The sequence below is a fragment of the Engystomops pustulosus genome, chromosome 1 (assembly GCF_040894005.1).
Source record: "Engystomops pustulosus chromosome 1, aEngPut4.maternal, whole genome shotgun sequence".
Classification (NCBI taxonomy): Eukaryota; Metazoa; Chordata; class Amphibia; order Anura; family Leptodactylidae; genus Engystomops; species Engystomops pustulosus.
The window spans coordinates 151,777,645-151,797,390 of NC_092411.1; the positions used below are offsets into that span (position 1 = coordinate 151,777,645).

Consider the following 19,746-nt stretch of genomic DNA (forward strand, 5'->3'; position numbering starts at 1 on the left):
CCCAATAATAAAGCGGTTCAGTGCTCCCTGTATCAAGCCAGAAAGGTCATAGCTGCTCATTGGATAAGGCCTAGGCCTCAGGATAGGAGAGAATTTATAGACCGGCTAAATGCGATCATACGATTAGAGTATAGTACGTATGTGAAAAGGAACGGCTTACCAAAATTTTTAAAAAATATGGGGCAAGTGGTCTGATACGCCTGGTTTGCCTTCGGCCTCTCTTATAAGACTAGGGGCAAGTCTGGAATACCAGTTATCATTGGCAAAATAGGTAATAATAAAGCTATCCAAATAATACAAGATTGGGTACACAAGGTTAGAGGGGAGCTGGCTTGCAGGGGAGGGGGGGGGAGTATGTTATGGTAAATATGCCTAATTATTCGTTCAGTATATAAACATTATAAGGGCATATATTGATATATGTAATTATCTTGCAATGTTTTTTACAATTACAAAATATGTTTGTATAATTCTATAATTTATTGCCTGTGGCAGTATTATGTTTATACTTCCGTTCATGTTATATTTGTTGGGGTTGTAAAATGGGGGGATTAAAACGTTTAATAAAACATTTGATTTAAAAAAAAAAGAAGGTGTCATGGTGCCTGACAATATACTGATGACAGGTTTCCTTTATTCAGCATTTCACTGCTCCCCCTGCCTTTTCGATTTATACTGCTTATCATTAATCACAAGATTGTTTTTCACACCGCTAAACATTGGAGAAGAAAGACTATGGCTGAGGGAGGGAAGCAGAAGTACTGTGCTATATTAGACTGAGATGTCTGCTGTATGATGGGAGAGGGGTAGGGCAAGTAGGTGAGCCATGTAATGGTGAGTTCTGTTATATATATATATATATATAACAGGTGTGAAAAGGCTATAACAGTGACAATTTGAAAACAGGGAAACAGATGTATTGTATTGAATTATGCCAAACACTGAGTACATTTCATGGAGACTCTATTTTTTTTTTTTTTGCAGTGGTAAATGTTGGGAAATATATTTCGGGAAATTATTATTTACAAGATTTTAGAGAGATTAACCAGCTGGCTCGATTTGTTAAAGTAAAAACATGTTCTTGTCTTTGGGCAAAATATTCGGATACATTAACTTGATAGAATCCATAATTGCAAGAAGGTTTCCATTTGTCTGTTCTGTTTAGAGGGAATGTTTTTTTTTTGTTTCCTTTTCTAGAGTTTTTTTCCCTTCTTTCTTGCGTTTTCTTGGAAAGTGAAAAGAAAGAAACACATTTTGTATTCTTAAGAAAAGCAGCAGAAATCAGTGTAAACACTTGGCAGCAGGAGAAGGAACAGTCCGTCCGCTCAAACACATGTCTTACATCTTCCTAACTCCTCCGGCTTAAAGAAACACACTGATAGCATTCATTCGCAGCATAGAGAAACTAGCGCACAGTTATTTAATATGGCTGCAGCATGGTGCTGTGTAATGAGCTCCACCTCCTGTGTTGTGCTAGAATGAAACAAGATTCAAAGAAAATAAACCTTGCAATGTGTCTCCTACATGTGTTGCTTTCTATGCCTTAATAATTAGACATAAAATCTATAAATTCCTTAATGAGTCCCCGGGAGTTATTTGATTTGTCCAAGTTATTCTCATAATAAAAAAAGAAATAAATCAGTAATCAAACGTAGATAAAATTAAGATGAGGTATAAAGTGGTGATGTAAAAATAAGTAGAAGAGGCACAATACTTCTGTTGGGTAGGAAAGTAAATCGACTTATGTTGGGTAGGAAAATAAATCGGCACTAAAGAATCTGGCAATATGAATCCTACATACATCTATAACTTCATTGATGATACCCTTGTAGGGTTGATGCTTTGTACCAGAAAAGGCACAATACTTTGGTTATGTTGGATATTGCTTTAAACTAAACAAGTAAATAAGGCTCAATTGCAATGAGTGGATTGCCAGATTAGACATGTATCCTGGAACATTGCACTGGATTTGTTACCAGGACCGCACTGCCTTGTTTCAATGTTTCTGACATAAATTTTGGAAGTGTATTAGGCAGACTCCTTGATACTTCCAAATTGTGAGGTTGTAATATCACAGCCATACAGATCTCTCTATCTCTCCTCTACTTTAATCTTTATTTTGGTGCAAGGAAAGTGGACAATGTTGAAACCAGTTGTTGGAATTCATTTATCCACTAACATTTTCTCCATAGAGTTAAATTTTAAAAAGGTATTAGAACCTAACAAACTATATCTCCATGATCTTACTGATCCACAGAATAAAAAGAATGTATCATTTGAACTTTACCGCTCATAAGAAATTAGCATTTCTTGATTGGTTCACTGCATTTGGATTTTTTTAAGCTTTCCATCACATTGCATGGATTTATTTAAAGGGCACCTACCACCACAAATCTACCTATAAAGGTAGATTGGGTGGTAGGTGGATCAATGGGACGTGAGGATAGCCCTTTTAAGGGCTAATCCTCACGTCCCTGCACTTTTTTGATAACTTTTATTAGATATATATTCAAATTTACTTATGCGGCTACTGGGGCCGCATCTGAGGTTACACGAGGCGGCTACTCCACGCCCCGGTAGCCTCTTTTCCCCTCCTACTCACCCAACTTCGGCGCGCAGCTCCGCGTAGCTGCGCGCCGGCGTCCGGCGGTCCTGCCGTCTGCGCATGCGCAGAAGAGCAGGCCCGCGCCTGTTTCGGAGCAGTGACCGCGCAGGCGCGGGCCTGCTCTTCTGCGCATGCGCAGACGGCAGGATCGCCGGACGAGGGCGTGCAGCTACGCGGAACTGCGCGCCAAAGATGGGTGAGTAGGAGGGGAAAAGAGGCTACCGGGGCGAGGAGTAGCCGCCTCGTGTAACCTCAGATGCGGCTACTCCACGCCCCAGTAGCTGCATAAGTAAATTTGAATATATATCTAATAAAAGTTATCAAAAAAGTGCAGGGACGTGAGGATTAGCCCTTAAAAGGGCTATCCTCACGTCCCATTGATCCACCTACCACCCAATCTACCTTTATAGGTAGATTTGTGGTGGTAGGTTCCCTTTAATGTTGCCAGTAGGACACAGAAAACAAACTGTTATATATGTCTATAAACTAAAATGTTTATTGTGGCTATTGTGCAGGGGAAAAAATGGAACAGGGCTGCAGCAGTTTCAGGAGAATTAATATATTGTCTATTTGTCAATGTTTTTCCCTTCAGAGTCATGTTCCAATGTGGTTTGCCCGGGTACTCATTCATGTGTTGTGGACCAGACAGGAAGTGCCCACTGTGTAATATGTCGCACCTCTCAATGTCCAATGCCTCTTGCCTCTGACTACATGCTTTGTGGAAACAACAATGTCACTTATCCCTCAGCCTGTCATCTCAGAAGAGCCACTTGTTTCTTAGGACACTCAATAGGAGTTCGTCATGCTGGCAGCTGTGCAGGTATCTAATACACTTATCCTTTTCTCTACACTCTCATGTTTACAAGTAGCAAATGTAACTGATGATGTACTTATTCTGTTGTCAGAAAATACTGAAAATTTAAGGCAATGTAAAACAATATAATTATGATATAAAATGGCTGTAGGATGTTGTTGTTTCTATTTAATAATTGCCCTTAAATATTATCTGTAATACAAAAGTAATTTTTTTCAACATTGATTATCTTTATTCTTCTTGTGTCTCATGTGCAAATCATTGGTGAATATTGTGGCACGCAGCTAGCCAAGTGAAAAAATAGAGTGTAGGCTGAGCATTGGGTATTTTTTCCCCCAGTTACATTTTATGATATTATAATTGTTTTATTCCTATTCTTACCTTTTTGTTCTAAAGACGATTGGACTTAGATCTCCCATTCATCGTCTATATAGAAATAACTTGTTCCATGTTCACATTTTTTTCAACTTTAACTCAATAATTATTTTGGTTAGATGCACTCATGTGGTTATCATTAAAAACGGCTGAAGATTAAGAAAATGTATTATGTCTAGCACTGTTATTAAGCTCTAGGCTTATAAAGCCCCATCTAATCTAAACATACCATCTTATCAGAAGTATTCTACATGGCAAGTGCTTTGGAATATGTTTACAGGCGGTCCCCTACTTAAGAACACTCGACTTACATACGACCCCTAGTTACAAACGGACCTCTGGATATTGGTAATTTATTGTGCTTTAGTCCTAGGCTACAATGATCAGCTATAACAGTTATCACAGGTGTCTGTGATGAAGCTTTAGTGTTAATATTGATTCTTATGACAACCCAACATTTTTAAAATCCAATTGTCACAGAGACCAAAAAAGTTCTGGCTGGGATTACAATGATAAAATATACAGTTCCGACTTACATACAAACTCAACTTAAGAACAAACCTACAGACCCTATCTTGTATGTAACCCGGGGACTGCCTGTATTCCTTAAAAATATTTGATAATTTTTTTGGCATAATGAAAAAGTGTCTAGTAGGGTTTGGGAATAGAAACCATTATATAACATCTAATAGCATAATAATAACAACTGCCTTCAATGCCATTGTATGAAAAAACTACATATTGCAATGCGGAGATCTTAAAGCAAGCTTCCCACGCAGTTTAATGTACAGGTACCATATTATAGAGCAGTAGATGAGTTTTGTAAGAAGAGATGCATTGTATGGCATAATTCACACCACCATTTGAATTTCTTTTTTTGAGTTCTTTAAAAAAAAAAGACAGAAAAGTTTAAAAACTTTAGCAAAACTGAAATATAAGGCAGGTGAAGTGTTCATTACATTAGTATTTACAAAAGTAACTAATACTTTTTCCTTAACATATAATAACTGAAATAAATGGCATTTATTCATTTTTATTGTTCATTTTGTGAGCAGGCTTTAAAAAAAGAAACTGGCTGAAAAAAAAAGTATATGTGGCCGGGAGTGGGCTGCCTAAAACAATAAAGATGTACTTACCTTCCGGTGCCCTCCAGTATCTGTCGCTTCGGTCCGGGCGCCATGTAAACAAACATGGCCGCCGGAGCATCGCTGCATTCAGCTTCCGGCCGGCCGTGGCTGGGTACAGCATTGTGTATGGGGGCCGGAAGGTTGTCGGGTGTGGCCGGAAGCTGAATGCAGCGCTGCTCTGGCGGCAATGTTTGTTTACATGGCACCCGGACCGGAGCAACAGCAGCGCTGGATACCGGAGGGCATTGGAAGGTAAGTACATCTTTATTGTTTTAGGCAGCCTGCTCTCGGCCACATATAGTTTTTTTCAAAGCTCGGACAACCCCTTTAATGGATGAGAATGATAGTTACCGATTGCATCCAGCCATTATATATAGACTTAAATGCTTTTTCACATACCTGGACGTCATAAGCTGCACAGCAGCTGGACGGCATAGCCAGCATTACAGCAGTAGATCTGAAAATCTATTCAAGCCCACAAACAACCCAGTGTACTATTATAAATTATTTCAAATTCAACATCTTTGGGTTAAAATCCTCAATATAACTCAGATTATTTTATGGCTGTAGATTTCAAAATAGGCTCACTCCTTGGGGGTCTTTTACCTATCTCAGGGGCTTCGAAAATGCAACATAGCACCCAAAAACTATTTCAACAAAATCTGCCCTTCCAAAATAGCAACTCTTTCCTAAAACAAATCTGAACAAAACTGAACAAAAAATCAGAACAAAACTAAAACAATGTTTTATTGGGGAACATTGCATTTTTCATTTTTAGGGGCCATTAACTTATTCTGAGCCCTGTGGTTAAAAATACTTTTCTTCTTTACAAGTTTCTGCAGGAGTGTTGTTTCCAAAATGGTAATTTTCTACTGTTCTCAGTATCTCAGGGGCTCTGAAAATGCTATATTGCACCTGAAATCTATTTCTGCAAAATCTAGGCTCTTCAAAAGCCAGGTAGAACTCTTTTCTCTTTACTCTTGATATTTCACCTACTGCAATCCGTTTAAGTACTGTATGGTTATGTTGGCTTGGATCATTGCAATCCCTCACCCTCCATGTGGGCATTGTCTTATTGGCTAGGATTGTTTCCCCCATGGCCTTATAGTAGTATTGCAGTATTTTGTATGAGAAATCAGAGTCCCAAGTGGACCTGAAAAAGTTGTAAATAAAATAAAATATATATATAAACAAATTTTAAATATAAAAGTCAAAATCAACCCTCTTTCCCTAAAATGGAAATATGAATAAATATATACAGTCATAAACGTCATAAGCATAGGTATGTCTGTGCCCCGAAATGGCCAACCATTTTCACAATTTCCCCACATAAAACTTAATAAAAAATTATCAAAAGGTCATACAGTATGTGTATACTGAAATCTCTGAAAACATCAGCTCGTTTTTCAACAAAAGACACCTTCAACAGCTCTGTAGAATGAAGAATGAAAAAGCTATGGGTGCCAGAATGGCGATTCAGGAATTTACATTTTTTTAAAATGTTTTAAAAACAAAATAAAACCTATAGAAATGTCTTTCTCCATGATCTTACTGACCCAAGTAATAAAGGGGGAAGTGTCATTTGGACTGTACATTTCAAGCATAAAAACAGAGCCTCAAGGAAATAGCCCAACTGTGTTTTTTTTCATCAATTAGGAATTTTTTTTGTGGCTTTCCAGTAAATTGCACAGAATTAAAATGCACCACTAGGTATACTGAATTGTTATGCAGAAAACAAGCCCTATACACATCTGTAAACAGAAGACTAAACCTCTGGTTTTTGGGAGGAGTTTAGGGGAAAAAAATAAAACAGAAGAGGGAAGTTAAAGCTGTTTTGAATTGTTTGAGTTTTTCTCTGAATCATTTATGGAAAATTGCTGTTAATTTTGTGAGCCTTCAAACTACCTAATAAAATAAAGGGACATTTGAAATATGATGCCTATATAAAGAATAAACATGATAAAACAAAGAACTGATTTGGGTGGTACGACTATCTGTCTAAAATTCTCAAAATCCTAATTTTTCCTGCCCTCTAAGTATTGTATCATAAACATATACAAACCATATAAACCAAAATGTATCATCAACATGAGTTTGTGTCGAAAAAAACAATGTCAAAATCAAGTTAGCGATATAAAGATATTGTGACCTATATAGTGGCCTGGCCAAATATAATGGGGTAATTAATGCTTGAATCTTCTTACTAAAGTTTACAATCTTTTTTGATCTTCTTTAACCCCTTAAAGCCGAGTCCCATTTTTGTTTTTGCGTTTCTATTTTTTACTCCCCACCTTCAAAAATCCATATGTTTTTTATTTTTCCATGTAGAGCTGTGTGAGGGCTTGTTTTCTGCGTTACAAATTTCATAGTGGGGGGGCGTGGCTTAGCGGAGGATGTGAGCGGTCGCATGCTGGCAGAGCTCCCGCTACACATCCTTGTTTTATCCGGCACCCTGCTAATAAGACTGACCGGTAGCGAGGAACTCACGCCCGGAGAGCCCCACGATCCTCCATGGCCGGCGGGGGGAACAAAAAGAAGGCGCGGGAGGCGCCGGAGGAACTGACCGGTGGAGAGCAGCGTGCGGGCCGCGGCGCGGCCATCGACCCGGCAGAGGTGGCGGCCCGTCTTCAGAGGTTCGCCCACGTGCTGCCTGCGGGAGGTGAGCTGGATCCGGAGTCAGAGACCGCAGGGGGAGACCGGAGGAATGAGGACTGGCCGGTTCTGCCGACCCCGCAATCCAATATGGCGGCCGCAAAGAGGTCTAAGGCACCAGACACCCCAAGACCACCACGTGGACAGCGTATGATGCAAGAACAGGCAGCTGCCTCCTCACATCCTGCTGCCACAGGCTCTGAACCAACTCTCCATGAGGTACTGTCTGCTGTGCATAATTGTAATAATGCCATTTCCTCACTCACAATGCTAGTGGGTGGTGTGAAGGAAGATCTTAATATTATACGTCATGACATGCAAAAGGTCTCAGAGAGAATGGGGGCCCTAGAAGGCAGGGTAGGAGAAGTGGAAGACCAGTTCCCACCAGTCAAGAGGGATGTTTCACGTATGCATACTTCCATAGCTGCTTTGCTAGCTAAACAAGATGATATAGAAAACAGGCTACGGCGCAATAATGTGCGCCTCATCGGGGTACCGGAGAAGGTGGAAGGCAGAAACCCGGGTGAATTCTTTGAGCAGTGGCTTGTATCTGTTTTTGGCAAAGAAACCCTAACTCCGCTGTTTGCTGTGGAACGTGCTCACAGGGTCCCATCCAGACCCCTGCCTCCAGGCAATGCCCCGAGACCAGTGCTCATACGCATTCTACATTACAAGGATAGAGATATCATCCTGAGAAAGGCGAGAGAGAAGCAAAACCTGCGCATTGATGGAAACCGGATCTCAATTTTCCCCGATTTCTCAGCTGAGGTTCAAAAGCGAAGGGCCACATTTATGGGGGTGAAACAGCGCTTGCGCCAATATAATCTACCATATTCTATGTTTTACCCAGCAAAGCTGAGAGTGGTGGCGTTGCAAGCTACGCATTTCTTCACTTCACCGGAAGAAGCTACATCCTGGCTGGATGCTCACGACAACGAACTGCGACGGCGTAGCCCTCAACGTGAATAGGCTGTCTGCCAAATTGGACACTGACCCAGGAGCTGCAAGTATATGCATGTTTGAGTTCTAAAAAATAATTGCAGGGTGCAAATTATTCATAGTTAAAGTTGAATAGCGGGTCATGCTCTATCAGTGACTTTATCTTACATTGTAATGATTTCTTCACTACTGCACTATGTTGCGAGCAGGCAAACTGCAGGCCGCAGCTACTTTTTTTCCCCAAGGTTGCGCCTACGGCGCGTGGTTTTGTGTTTATTTGTTGTATGTTGGTTCCTAACCGGGTATTTGCAGAGTATTATTAGGTGCACAGCAAATTTATTTTTAGACCTCTCATATAATGGCGACTAAAGTAAATATAGTAGCCTGGAATGTCAGGGGATTGGGCGATTCCGTTAAAAGGTACGCAGTAGTAACTGCCCTAAAGCAGTATCAGCCTGCAGTAATTTGCTTATCTGAAACTCACTTTACAGACACTAATATAGCTAGCTTGGGACGATCCTGGGTGGGAACCGCGTATCACTCTACTTACTCTTCGCACGCGAGAGGAGTGAGCATATTGGTACACAGAGCGATACCTTTCCAGTATATAAGCGGTAGTATCGACCCAGACGGGCGCTTTATTGCTCTCAGATGTATGCTACATGCAAGGGAGATATTACTGGTAGCAGTATATATACCCCCACCTTACTCCTCAACTATATTGAATAAAATTATATCGGTGGCTATGGAATTCCCAGATATCCCTGTACTTTTGGTAGGGGATTTCAATAATTACATTAACCCATATTATGACAGACATCATAGAGGTAACATCCCTGCTAATAGTCCTGACACTTCCTTGGCTAAGGTTCTGGCTGAGGTGGGACTGACGGATATTTGGAGGCATAAATTCCCCACGAAACGAAGGTATTCGTGTTATTCGAGCTCCCACAACTCCTTGTCCCGCATTGATCTGGCAATTGGGAACGATAGAATGCTGAACATGGTGGCAGGGGTGGAATACGCTCCTAGAAGTGTGTCTGACCACTCCCCAGTGTTGGTTACGCTTAAAATGGCTGCAGACACTGGGGGGGGACAGCGCCTCTGGAGGCTTAACCCCTTCTGGATACCGATTCTGCGACCGACAGATAGGATACCTGGGGAAATAAAGGAATTTCTAAGATTTAACACTGGCACCACCTCCAGACTGATAGTGTGGGACACATTAAAATCATTCATCAGAGACTGCTTTAATAAAGGCATTATTGCTCACAATTCCAAGCAGAGGGCATATACACAGGTGCTACAAACAAGGGTACGAGACACTGAGCGATGCTTTGTAGACACTGGAACGGAGGAAGCTAAGGCAGACTGGATAGAAGCCCAGGACCTTCTTAAGTCTCACGTAATGGCAACAGCCGAGGCTAAGAAGTTTTTCGTCCAACAGAAATATTTTGAAGGAGGGGAAGGTACGGGCAAGCTACTAGCATCGGTAATAAGAGCGCAGACAGAGTCTAACAGGGTGCGTTCACTGACTTCTATAAGTGGGGAAATAGTTACTTCAGATCAGGATATTCTAGAGGTGTTCCGGGGATTCTATGAAGACACCTACTCCTCTAGACTTAGGGATAGACCAGAAGATATCGAGAACTTTCTGGAGCCAATCAATATGCCCACACTCTCCAGAGAACAGAGACAGATGTTAGAGGCCCCGATTAATCTGGAAGAATTAGAGGAGGCCCTTAAAACAGTGCAGAATGAAAAAGCTCCAGGGGCGGATGGCTTACCGGGGGAGGTCTTTAAAACCTATAGCTCCTTACTACTACCAGAATTACTAGAGGTAATTAAAATGGCCGAAAGAATGGGTGAATTACCTGGCTCCATGAGCGATGCCATCATTGTGGTTATACCAAAACCTGGCAAAGACCTGTTATTACCAGATGCATATAGACCAATATCACTGTTGTGCAATGATGTGAAATTGATAGCTAAAGTACTGGCAAACAGGTTGGTCAAGGTAATACTGACACTGATTCATGGAGATCAGACTGGTTTTATGCCAGGCAAGTCAACATCTATTAATCTTAGGAGATTATTTTTAAACCTACAGTTACAGCAAGAGGGAGAAGGGAGCAGAGCAATTTTATCGCTGGATGCCGCCAAGGCATTTGACAGTGTTGAATGGCCTTTCTTATGGGCGATCATGAGGAAAATGGGATTTGGACCCAAGTATATTAAATGGGTGCAGATGTTATATGGCTCACCCAGAGCACAAATAAGAGCAAATGGGCTTTTGTCTGAGTCTTTTGCACTTCACAGGGGTACTAGACAGGGGTGCCCACTATCCCCATTCCTATTTGCCCTGGCTATAGAGCCCCTAGCCTGCCTTATAAGGTCTTCTCCAGACTTACAGGGATTTAGCTATGGAACACTGGAGGAACGCATCGCCCTCTACGCAGATGATATGCTGCTGTTTGTAGGAGATGTGGAGCGCTCTCTGGGCCCAATCATGGCTCTGCTGAATGATTTTGGCCGCTACTCTGGTCTAACAATAAATTGGCACAAGTCGGTACTGATGCCATTAGATCCCATCCCACCCAACCTAGATTTGCACCAAATCCAATCGGTCGTTACTTTTAAATACCTAGGCATCTGGATCTCGCCTAGGGTGTCAGAATATGTAACACTTAATATAGACCCTCTGCTTGTGAGAGCGGCATCCAAGGTAGATACGTGGTGTCGCCTCCCCCTATCTGCAATAGGACGGACTAATTTATGTAAAATGGTGCTTATGCCTCAATTTCTATATTCTCTCCACAACTCCCCTGTGTGGATTCCAACTGGAATCTTTAATAAAATACAAAGATTATTCAGAACGCTTATTTGGGGTAAGAAATCGGCCAGGATTCGTTTAGAAACCCTACAAAGAGCTAAAGACCAAGGGGGGTTAGCGGTCCCAAATCCGTGGTTGTATTTCTTAGCGGCGCAACTTCAACACCTGAAAGGCTGGAGTCTAACAAATGCTAGATCCTCTTCTGAAAAACTACTGAGATACCATGGCGGTGGTAGACCTCCGTTATACTTGCTAGAACTAGGAGCACAGGGTAGACCACCCGACCGTATACACACTGTGACACTGATACGTAAATTATGGCAGAAAATTAAGAGTATACTCAGAATGAACGGTTTTACGCGGTTCACACCACTGTGGCAAAACCCTGATCTGCAAGAAGTAGCACAACTAGAGGGCTTCCAGAGGTGGGAGATTAAAGGTATACACGGGATACATCAGCTGTACCTGGAGGGTGCTCTCAAAAGTTTTGATCAATTGAGGGAGGAATTTCATCTTACACACGATTCCTTTTATCAGTACCTGCAGCTAAGGCATGCCTTAGAAACTCAAAATAGGGCTGAGACCATACATATAGTAACGCACGAGCTGACTGAGGATATACTGGTTGCAGATGGCACAAAAGGATATATATCTAGGGTGTATAGTACGCTGTTGGAGGCCCAACATGCACAGAATCCCCTTACCATCAGGGAAAAATGGGAAGAAGATGTAGGACCTTTGTCAGATGATCAGTGGACTGAGGCACTTTCCATCGTTCCCTCGTTATCTCTATGTGAGGCTCACCGGCTCTCTCAATTATATTTACTGCACAGGGTATACCGTACTCCTCACTGGCTATGCAGGGTTGGTTTGCGTGAAGTGGACTTGTGTCCCAGATGCGGTATGGAGGACGCCCACATACTTCATATGCTGTGGGATTGTAGAAAACTCAAAAGATTTTGGGGAGAAGTATTAAGGCTGATTACTAAAGTCTATGGAGTGACACTGACGGCATCCCCGATGGTTTGCCTGCTAGGTCTGTTGGGACAGGATGAATTGGAGGATGGAGTAACTGTAGGTATCAGTAGAATGCTGTATCAAGCAAGGAAGCTTATTGCTATGTATTGGCTTCGTCCCCGTGCACCAAGGTTGGAGGCATATGTTAAAAAACTGAACAACATTATACGGTTGGAAAAGTCTGTTTATTGTAAACGTAAAGCAAATACAAAATTCGAACGCATTTGGGGCCCCTGGCTGGATACGCCGGGACTCCCCTCAATACACTTGAGGCGTCATCCCCTATCAGCATTCATGTAGAACATGTGTACTGTTAATAATATGATATTTTGTAATTGCTAAATGCTGTATATTTATTAGCTGTGTATCCATTTTTCACTGAACTCCTGTAATGCCATATTACTATGCAATTGCACCGGAAAGGGTATGGGTTGGGGGGAGGGTATCTGTGTTAGAGGGTGGGAAGGTAAAGTGGGAAGTTGTGGTTATGTATAAAATGTTTTTAAAAAACCAATAAAAAAAGATTTGATTCAAAAAAACAAATTTCATAGTGACGGTATTTAATGTACAGGCGGTCCCCTACTTAAGCACACCCGACTTACCTACAACCCCTAGTTACAAACGGACCTCTGGATATTGGTAATTTATTGTACTTTAGTCCTAGGCTACAATGATCAGCTGTAACAGTTATCAGAGGTGTCTATAATGAAGCTTTAGTGTTAATCCTGATTCTTATGACAACCCAACATTTTTAAAATCCAATTGTCACAGAGACCAAAAAAGTTCTGGCTGGGATTACAATGATAAAATATACAGTTCCGACTTGCATACAAATTCATCTTAAGAACAAACCTACAGACCCTATCTTGTGTGTAGCCCGGGGACTGCCTGTACTGGGAAGCAGGAAAAAATTTCCAAATGCAGTGAAAATGTCGAAAAAAACACAATTGCACCATTTTCTTGTGGGCTTGGACTTTCACTGTGCACCCCAAATGACATGTCTATTTCATTCTTTGCAATCACTGGGATATCAAATTTGTATAGGTTTTATAATGTTTTCATACATTTACAAAAATTAAAACCTCCTGTACAAATTTTTTTTTTAAATTTTGCCGTATTCTGGCGCTAATAAATTTTTCATTCTTTGGTGTACGGAGCTGTGGATGGTGTAATTTTTTGCAACTTTTGATGACGTTTTCATTGCTACCATTTTTAGTACTGTTTGGCCCACTGTTTATTGAATTTTTAATATTTTCTTTAAACGGAGAAAAGTGCTATTTTCTACTTTTGGCGCTACGGGATTAAACACCGGGAATAACCATTATTATATTTTGATAGACTGGACATTATGGGAGGAGGCGATACCTAACATGTTTATAATTTTTACAGTTTAATTAATTTTATATCAGTTCTAGGGAAAGGGGGGTGATTTGAATTTTTAAGGTTTTTTAATATAATTTTTAGACCCCCTAGGGTACTTTAGCCCTTGGTTGTCTGATTGATCCTACCATATACTGCACTACTACTGTATGGCAGTATATGGGGATTTACCACATCATTCATTACAATGTACAAATAGCACATGTATTTTTCGGACTATAAGACTCACCCCAGATTTATGCTTCCAAAAAAGGAAAAATATATTTTAAACCAATTAAAATATCCCTGTTGGTCGCACTAAAGCACAGCACACACAGCTCTGCTACATCCATACATTTACACACACAGCTCTGCTTCATCCATACATTTACACGCACAGAACAGCTATACACACACAAACAGAAATAGGAACACACTCACCACTGCTGCATACACTGTGGACTTCTATACACAGTGGGCACTGCAACATACACACACACTGACCGGGCACTACTATACACATGAATACATACACAGCTCTACTATACACATATAAGGAACACACTGGGAAGTACTACACACATGAATACACACACACTCTACTATACACATATAAGGAACACTCTGGGAAGTACTACACATGAATACATACACAGCTCTACTATACACACATAAGGAACAATCTGGCAAGTACTACACACATGAATACATAAATAGCTCTACTATACACACATAAAGAACACAGTGGGAACTACTCTACACATAAATACATACACAGCTCTACTATACACATATAAGAAACCCACTGGGAAGTACTACACACATACAGAACCCTCCACCTCCCCTCCTCTTCTTCTTACCCTGTCCCAGTGCAGCACGTCCCCATTCTCGGCAGCATCAGACCTGTGGTGATATAAGAAGCATGTGATCAGTCACATCCTTTTGACATCAGGTCTTGTGGGTCCTGCCGAGGCTCTCCCCTCTGGGAGATCGGAGATCTGGATCCTCCTGACCTTCGGTCTATAAGACGCAGGCACTTTTTAGCAAGATTTTTTCTTGCTAAAATGTGCGTCTTATAGTCCAAAAAATACAGTAAAATCAGACAGCCTCGGGTCTTCATAAGACCTGAGGCTGTCATGGCAACCTCTGGCCCTTTCCTTAAATTTAGTTTTGTCTAGGCTGCCAAGCCTAAGGCTGCAGATCGTCCTTTAGCGTGAGTGTCCTATAGCTTGAGTGTCATGCAATACTTTGATAATGGCAATTATAAAACCGGGAATTAGAAGGGCAAGATAAAGCTTGCAAAGAACTACAAACAAATCCCCACTTTCACTATCTAGCATTTATGTCTACCTCTTTGATGTCATTTTACTGATGTTACTTGTTTTTCTTCTTTCCTTTTGTCCATCTATCTCATCAGTGTTCTCCATTCACATCAGCTCTTCAATCCTTCCTTCACCACTGTACGCCTCTCATGTTCTCTATAGTTTTTCTAACCACCATAATCCATCTGATGCTGCTGTGAAGCAGAGATCACCTTCACATAAATCGCTTAATCTCTTCTTTCTTTGTCTATTCTTCTACTAGCAGCAGGTGATATCTCTCCAAACCCTGGTCCTCTTTCTTTCAGCTACAAACTTTCCACCCCTCTTAGGAACCCTGCTAACCTCATCAATGCATTACCTCTACTTTCTCTCCTCCTCTTCCTACAACTCCTTTCAAATGTGCCCTTTGGAACGCCCGCTCTGTGTGCAATAAACTTGAGTCCATTCATGACCTGTTTCTTTCTAAGTCCTTCGACCTGTTGGCTATCACTGAAAGGTGGATCCTGTCTCATGAGAGACTTTTACATTCCTATGAACAGCCCCATCTCCCCATCTCAGCTTCTATCACTTACTACCTCTCTAGGACTCTTTCAACTCTCTGATTCTCCTACCCACCTAGAAAAAAACATCCATGACTTTGCTCGATTCTCTTCTATATCTGACTTCACTAATACTGCATTTCCACTTTCAGGCCATAACCTTCTTTCACTGTAAATAGTTTTTCTTCTGTACAGAATTTGCACATCCATCACAAATACCGGTACCCACGTGGCATTAGTGCTTACCACCTTGTAGAAACTGTGCCGTCATCACTGTCCCCAATCTCCTCTCTCTCTCATGTCCTAACCTGGCTACTAACCATTATAATCATGTTCTCAAAAGCGCCCTGGATGAGATGGCACCACCCTCACTTCAAGCCTTTCGACACAACTGTCGGCAACCTTGGCACACGCCACAAACCCGTTTCCTTCAGCAGTGCTCCAGGAGGGCTGAATGTCTGTGCAGAAAATCACGCTATTCTGCTGATTTTCTTCACTTCATATTTAGGCTCAAATCCTATAACTCTGCTATTCAACTTGCTAAACAGGTCTATTTAACTAATCTAATATCCTCTCTCACTAACAATCCTAAAAGGCTCTTCGATACTATTTATTCCGTACTAACCATAAAGGTGCAGCCACCTATCACAGACTTTTGGGCTGAATATCTTGCCAGCTACTTTAAAGATAAAATTGACTGCGTTGGCCAGGAAATAATTTCCCAATCCACTAACTCCATTAATCCACTTGCCTCCAGTACCTTACCCTTTTCACTCTCTTCCTTTGAGCTAGTCACAGAGAAGAAGTGTACAGGCTCTTTTCGTCTGCTCGCCCCACCACCTTTTTAGCCCTACAAAACCTCCATTGAAGAGGGCACATATAAACTTCAATAAATGAATATAAAATCTTTATTACAGAATTAATCTTACAATTCATCACAAAAATACATCTGATTTAAAAAAAAAACATTAAAAGAGACATCTAAAAACGTAACCAAAAAACGGACAGTGTGCATATAACTAGGAAGGCAAACAATATATAATTCAAATAGGCGCTGTTTATTATTCCTAGAATACTTGGGCTGTAAACTCAGAAGCAAATAAGGTAATGCGCATCACTATTGTCCAAAGATGAATACCATATCACAGCCATAGACCCATAGACAATCTGAAGTCAAACCACATGTAAAACTGACAAGTACCCACCAGACGCCATGTTAGCCAACCAATTCACACTGTCCGACACCCCAACATACGTTTCCCACCATGCTTCGCAGGGGGTGTGCAGACAGTGTGTTAAAAAACATTAAATGTGGCATTTAATGTGTAAAAAGCAGGTGGAATCAATTACAGTGATAGGTGCTTGGTTGCGGCACATGTCCGGGAATTGCGGTCATCCCACTTCTGGCCGCCAGCGTCACGGCATCCACAATACACGTAGTATCACGAGATCCGAAAGTGACGCTCGCGCAAGTGGGAGAAGGGGCAAATCCTCATCATGCACACAGCACATTCACAACGCCCATTTTGTTGAAGACCAATCAGAATTGCCAATTGGTGGCCATTTAGGTGTGGAACAAATTCTGTACAGATCCACTACCCTCAGTAACATGATGTACATATATAGATTATAATATAATAATTCAAATAACTAACACTGTATGACATTTATACTGTCTAGGATCCCCATATTAGTAGTATAAATATATAAGATATATAATAAAGTCCATATGTGATATCACTCATAAACATATAAACAATAAATGCACCACAATACCAAACATAAAAGAATAATAAAAAAAAATTGAAACAAAAATTGTGGAATGTGTTTAGAGGTATCATGTATTGAATGGACGAAACCTCAATAACATGACACATGGTGAGGAAAAGAGACACATGGTGTGGTGCAAAAGCCATGTTATCCACACACTGAAAAACTCCATAAAAGTGTGAAGAATTGCAAAAATAGTGCATACTTACCATATCATAATTACAGATATTCATACCAAAAAATATAACCACATATATCAGGGATTTCAATGTCACCAGGGCAACACTGGAGACCATAATGATATACAACCAAAGTTGCACAAAATTTTCTTTCATTGGAAAACCCCTTTAATTCGAACTTCCTACTCACGTCTCCAAGACTTTTTTTTTAGAGCTGCACCCATTATATGGGGTGCTTTGCCTTGGACTATCAGATAAACATCTGTTAGGGATTTTTATGCAGGGCCCCAACAGCCCTCTTGACTTTTGTAAGGTGAGTCCTAATTAACCCTTGATTGAACATAGAGACCAAGACATACGTCAATCTCTTAGTCAAGATCTTCTCTCCTTTAATAATCAAAAATGCATAATATATAAGAGACAGAAAAGTCATCAAAGGGGTGTGAATAGTATACTGCAAAGCTATTGGACCTCAGCACTTTCTGGGAAAAACAATTAATTAATTGTGCTCAGTTCTCAGAGACCTTGTACACAGATATTGTTTATACTAGTTTGCTGAGAAGGAGATGATAAGTGGCTCCAGAATCATAATATAATGTAGCATCAAGGACAGACTGGCATCTCATTAATTGTCAAAGGGTATTAGCTGACAGGCCAGCAAACAGGTTACATAAAATGAAGTTTGAATGATGACATTAACTTGACAATGGTCAGGGAACATGGCCGCTGTATCTAAGATGGCGGACAGTAGTCAAGATGGCGTCCGAAACCAGTGCGACCTCCTTAACAACATCCAACCTCTAAAGTTTCAAACTTGCTCTTAAAACCTTTCTCTTTAGGCAAGCCTAAAGCACTGCATGGACTCTCTTTACTAACTGTTAGGATCAGTGGATCCTCTGGACCACCGCGGGAGATGTAACTAGCCAACACCCGGAACCGGAGCCTAGCGGCACCTGGTTTTCACCAGAGCCCGCCGCAAAGCGGGTTGGACTTGCTGTGGCAGGATACCACTAGGTCGTTCCCAGGTGTGACTAGTCCACGGTGGCAGCCGAGGTCGAGGTACCTTAGCGGATGACAAACTCGTAGTCGGGTCCAGGCACAGGGTCAGGGCAGGCGGCAGAGATGCAACGCCAGGTTCAAGTCCGGGGTCAGCAACAGGAGGTCCAGGCAGGTGGGAACGGGAACACAGGCACACAGCAACAGGGAGGAACACAGGTAACACGGCAACACAGGACTCAGGAACGGGAACACACAGGAATACACTGGAATGCAGGAATACAGGAATACGCAGGAACACAGGAATACTCGCTAGGAAGCTTTCTCTAAGGCTAAGAGGCACAAAGATCCGGCAGGGAATGATGGGAAACAAAGGGTTATATACAAAACAGGAAATGACCAATACTAATCACCTGTGCGCTGGCCCTTTAAATCTTGAGTCCGGACGGGAGCGGGAGCCAGGAGAGGTGAGTGCACCGGAGCGGGACCGGGGCAGCGGAGGGAGGCACGGGTGCATCCGCGATATGGATCGTGGGGGTGCCCGCAACGGAGGCACGGGTGCACCCGCGATCCGTGGTATGGATCACGGGGGTGCCCGTGACACTAACCCATGTCTTCCTCCCATCTGTTATCCAGCAACCACCAGACACCAAGCTTCAGGCTTCTCTGCAGTCCCATTCATCTTAGTATATAAGATGTTGGCTGATGACTGGGTCAAGCAGCAGCACCTTTATTTATTATATTTTGTTCTATTCCCTTATGAAGAATGGCTTTTTACCTCTTGTGTCGCCCCATTCTTCCACATAGACTCTAAGCTCCTGCGAGCAGGGACTTCACTCCTTTTGTTCCATACAAATGTTTGTGCTCTGTCATGTTCTATTATATTTGTATTTCTCCACTATGATTTGTAAACCGCTACGGAATATGATGGCGCTATATCAATAAAGATTATTATTGTTATAATACAGCTGGTCCCCTACTTAAGGACACCCTACTTACAGACGATCCTTAGTTAAAGACAGACCCCTCTGCCCACTGTGACCTCTGGTGAAGCTTTCTGAATACTATACTTTACTATAGTCCCAGGCTGTAATGATCAGCTGTAAGGTGTCTATTATGATAATCTTTGGTCCCATCACAGCAAAAAATTTTGAAAATCCAATTGTCACTGGGACAAAAATTCTTTTTGTCTGGAGCTACAAGTATAAAATATACAGTT

General features: G+C 41.5%; 1 protein-coding gene across 1 annotated transcript in view; it reads left to right on the plus strand.

Annotated features, from left to right (window-relative positions):
• Positions 1–19,746, plus strand: part of FSTL3 (follistatin like 3) — a 47,727-nt gene that overhangs the window by 26,990 nt on the left and 991 nt on the right. Inside the window, exon 4 of the mRNA XM_072111112.1 lies at positions 3,198–3,425. Coding sequence (XP_071967213.1) covers positions 3,198–3,425 — 228 coding nt within the window. The remainder of the gene's footprint in view (positions 1–3,197; positions 3,426–19,746) is intronic.